General features: G+C 38.4%; 1 protein-coding gene across 1 annotated transcript in view; it reads right to left on the bottom strand.

The window, feature by feature from the left end:
* Window positions 1-3: 3 nt before the first annotated feature.
* Window positions 4-3,519, bottom strand: part of LOC110314683 (UDP-glucuronosyltransferase 3A2-like) — a gene marked incomplete at its 3' end in the record, with an annotated part of 26,444 nt that continues 22,928 nt past the window's right edge. The window contains exon 7 of the mRNA XM_021188925.2: window positions 4-251. Coding sequence (XP_021044584.1) covers window positions 4-251 — 248 coding nt within the window. The remainder of the gene's footprint in view (window positions 252-3,519) is intronic.

Below are 3,519 nucleotides of genomic sequence, written 5' to 3'. Positions count from 1 at the left end.
CACTCAGATACCTGGTTACAACACCAAAAACCTTTACACAAAGCCACAAGGTACACATCATGAGCCCCAGAAGAAAGAGGAAGACATCAAGCATGTATTGCACATGCCACGGCTGCTGGAAAGCATATGGCTTGAGATGTGCTGCACCCCCTGTCTGCAAGATGTGATCTATCCAGCCCAAAAGCCTCTGGGCAGGGGNCACTGGATGGGAGTTCCTGATAATCTTGGCGGCCATTGCTGCAGACTTGTACCTGTGGACATAGACAGAGAGAGGCTGTTACCAATTTGGTGTGCCAGTACTGAAATCTCCCATCATGAACATACATAGACGCAAGCCCATATCTGTATCTGTCTCTCAGTCTCTCTGTGTCTCTGTCTCTATCTCTATCTCTCTCTCAAACACACACACACACACACACACACACACACACACACACACACATTTCTAGTGCATATCCATAGCTCAGCTCTAAACAAAATATATTGCCAAACAAACCCTTTATATTATTACTCAAAGTCCATCAGAAAATTCTCATGGCTCCCAACAAACCCATGCTCATGTGGAGAGTTCAANGCAATTGGTTAAAAGTAAACAAATATAACAGAACATAAATAAGGACTCAAAGATTTTAAAAGGAGAAAGGAAGTTGAGAGGGTGCTGTTTGAGGGAGTCCTAGGAAGAATTGGAGGAGAGAGTAAGGTGGATTTGATCAAAATTCACTATGTATAAACAAAAAAAATTCATGAATAGGTACAAAAACCATTTTTTAAAGTTCAATATAAAAGAAAAACCTNCACAGAATGTTCATAACTAAGTTGTGATGGGAGAATATCTAGAGAGAGAGATACATTAGTCATTGGAGGGAAGGAACTGAATGAGAGAAGGAATGGGGAGGGGAACTAGGTGTCCTAGAGGACTCTCCACAAGATCTTAGGATCACTGGTGAGTGGAACACAGCAGCAGTTCCAACCCAATAGTGATAGGCCTGTGAGAGCAGGAACAAGAACACCAGAGCCTTTCCTGACCAGAGGCTCAGTTTCCTTTCAATCAGTTATAGTTTACCTTGGTTTCAAACATACCAAACAGCTCCACGGTCCTCAAGGCAGACACAATTTCCAGTCACTGTAACACTCCTAGGATCTTAGAACAACAGGATCCCAGGATAACAGGATCTGGGTCACTGCAGTATTTTAGGGTCTCAGAGGAAGCTTGTCTGCCAAGAACTCTGACCACCATGGACTAAAACTGATCTTCAATAACAACATAAATAATACAAAGCCAACATTCACGTGGAAATTGAACAACACTATACTCAATGATACCTTGGTCAAGGAAGAAAGAAAGAAAGAAATTAAGACTTCTTACAGTTTAATGAAAATGAAGACAACACATAACCAAACTTATGGGACACAATGAAAGCATTCCTAAGAAGAAAACACATAGCTCTGAGTGCCTCCAAAAAGAAACTAGAGAAAGCATACACTAGCAGCTTGACTGCACACTTAAAAGCTCTAGAATAAAAGGAAGCAAACTCACCCAAGAGGAGTAGAAGGCAGGAAATAATCAGACTCAGGGGTGAAATCAACCAAGTGAAAACAAAAAGAACTATTCAAAGAATCTAATAAACCAGGAGCTGGTTCTTTGAGGAAATGAACAAGATAGACAAACCCTTAGCCAGATTCACTAGAGGGCATAGGGACAGCATCCCAATTAATAAGCTCAGAAATGAAAAGAGAGTCATAACAACAGAGCCTGAGGAAATCCAAAACACCATCACATCCTTCTAGAAAAACTTATACTCAACAAAACTGGAAAACCTGGATGAAATGGACAAATTTCTAGACAAATACTAGGTACCAAAATTAAATCAGGATCAGATTGATGATTTGAACATTCTTATATCCCATAAGAAATAGAATCAATCATTAACAGTCTCCCAACAAAAAAAAAAATCCCAGGACCAGATGGGTTTAGGGCAGAGTTCTATCAGATCTTCAAAGAAGACCTAATTCCAGTTTTTCACAAACTACTCCACAAAATCGAAACAGAAAGTAGTCAATCCAATTCATTCTATGAAGCCACAATTACTCTGATACCTAAACTACATAAAGACCCAACAAAGAGAGAGAACTACAGAATAATTTCCCTTATGAATATCGATGGAAAAATACTCAATGAAATTCTCACTAACAAAATCAAAGAACACATAAAAACAATCGTAAGTCATGACAAAGTAGGCTTCATTCCAGTGATGCAGGGATGGCTTAATATATGGAAATCGATCAGCATAATCCACTATATAAACAAACTCAAAGACAAAAACTGCATGATCATCTCATTAGATGCTGAGAAATCATTCCACAGAATCCAACAGTCCTTCATGGTAAAAGTCATGGAAAGTTGAGGAATTCAAGGCCCATANCTAAATATAATAAAAGCAATCTACACCATACCAGTAGCCAACATCAAAGTAAATGGAGAGAAGGAGTAAGCAATCCAACTAAAATCAAGGACTAGAGAAGGCTGCCCACTTTATACCTAACTATTCAATATAGTACTTGAAGTCCTAGCCAGAACAATTAGACAAAAAAGGGAGGTCAAGGGGATAGAAATTGGAAAGGAAGAAGTCAAAATATCACTATTTGCAGATGATATGATAGTATATATAAGTGACCCTAAAAATTCCACCAAAGAACTCCTAAACCTGATAAACAGCTTCAGTGCAGTGGCTGGATATAAAATTAACTCAAACAAATCAGTGTCCTTTCTCCACACAAAGGATAAACAGGATGAGAAAGAAATTACAGAAAGAACACCCTTCAACTTGGTGTGACTCTAACTAAGGAAGAGAAATATCTGTATGATAAGAACTTCTAGTCTCTGAAGAAAGAAATCAAAGAAGATCTCAGAAGATGGAAAGATCTCCCATGCTCATGGATTGGAGAATCAATATAGTCAAAATGGTTATCTTGCCGAAAGCAATCTACAGATTCAATGCAATCCCCATCAAAATTCCAACCCAATTCTTTAATGAATTAGAAAGGGCAATTTGCAAATTCATCTGGAATAACAAAAAACCTGGGATAGCAAAAACTCTTCTCAATGATAAAAGAATCTCTGGTGGAATCACCATGCCTGACCTCAAGTTGTACTACANAGCAATTGTGATAAAACAAACAAACAAACAAAAAGTAAAAACAAAAACAAAAAACAAACAAAAAACTGTGTGGTACTGGTATAGTGACAGAAAGGGAGACCAATAGAATTGGAATACAATTGGAGACCCAGAAATGAACCCACACATCTATGGCCATTTGATCTTTGACAAGGGAGCTAAAACCATCCAGTGGAAAAAACACAGCATTTTCAACAAATGGTGCTGGCACAACTGGTAGTTATCATGTAGAAGAATGGGAATTGATCCATTCTTATCTCTTTGTACTTAAGTCAAGTCTATGTGGATCAAGGAACTCCATGTAAAACCAGAGACACTGAAAATTATAGAGGAGAAAGTGGGG

This window comes from Mus pahari, unplaced genomic scaffold, assembly GCF_900095145.1.
Source record: "Mus pahari unplaced genomic scaffold, PAHARI_EIJ_v1.1 scaffold_11015_1, whole genome shotgun sequence".
NCBI classification, from domain to species: Eukaryota; Metazoa; Chordata; class Mammalia; order Rodentia; family Muridae; genus Mus; species Mus pahari.
Note: the sequence above shows the minus strand (reverse complement) of the source record. Positions and strands in the feature narration are given on the sequence as shown.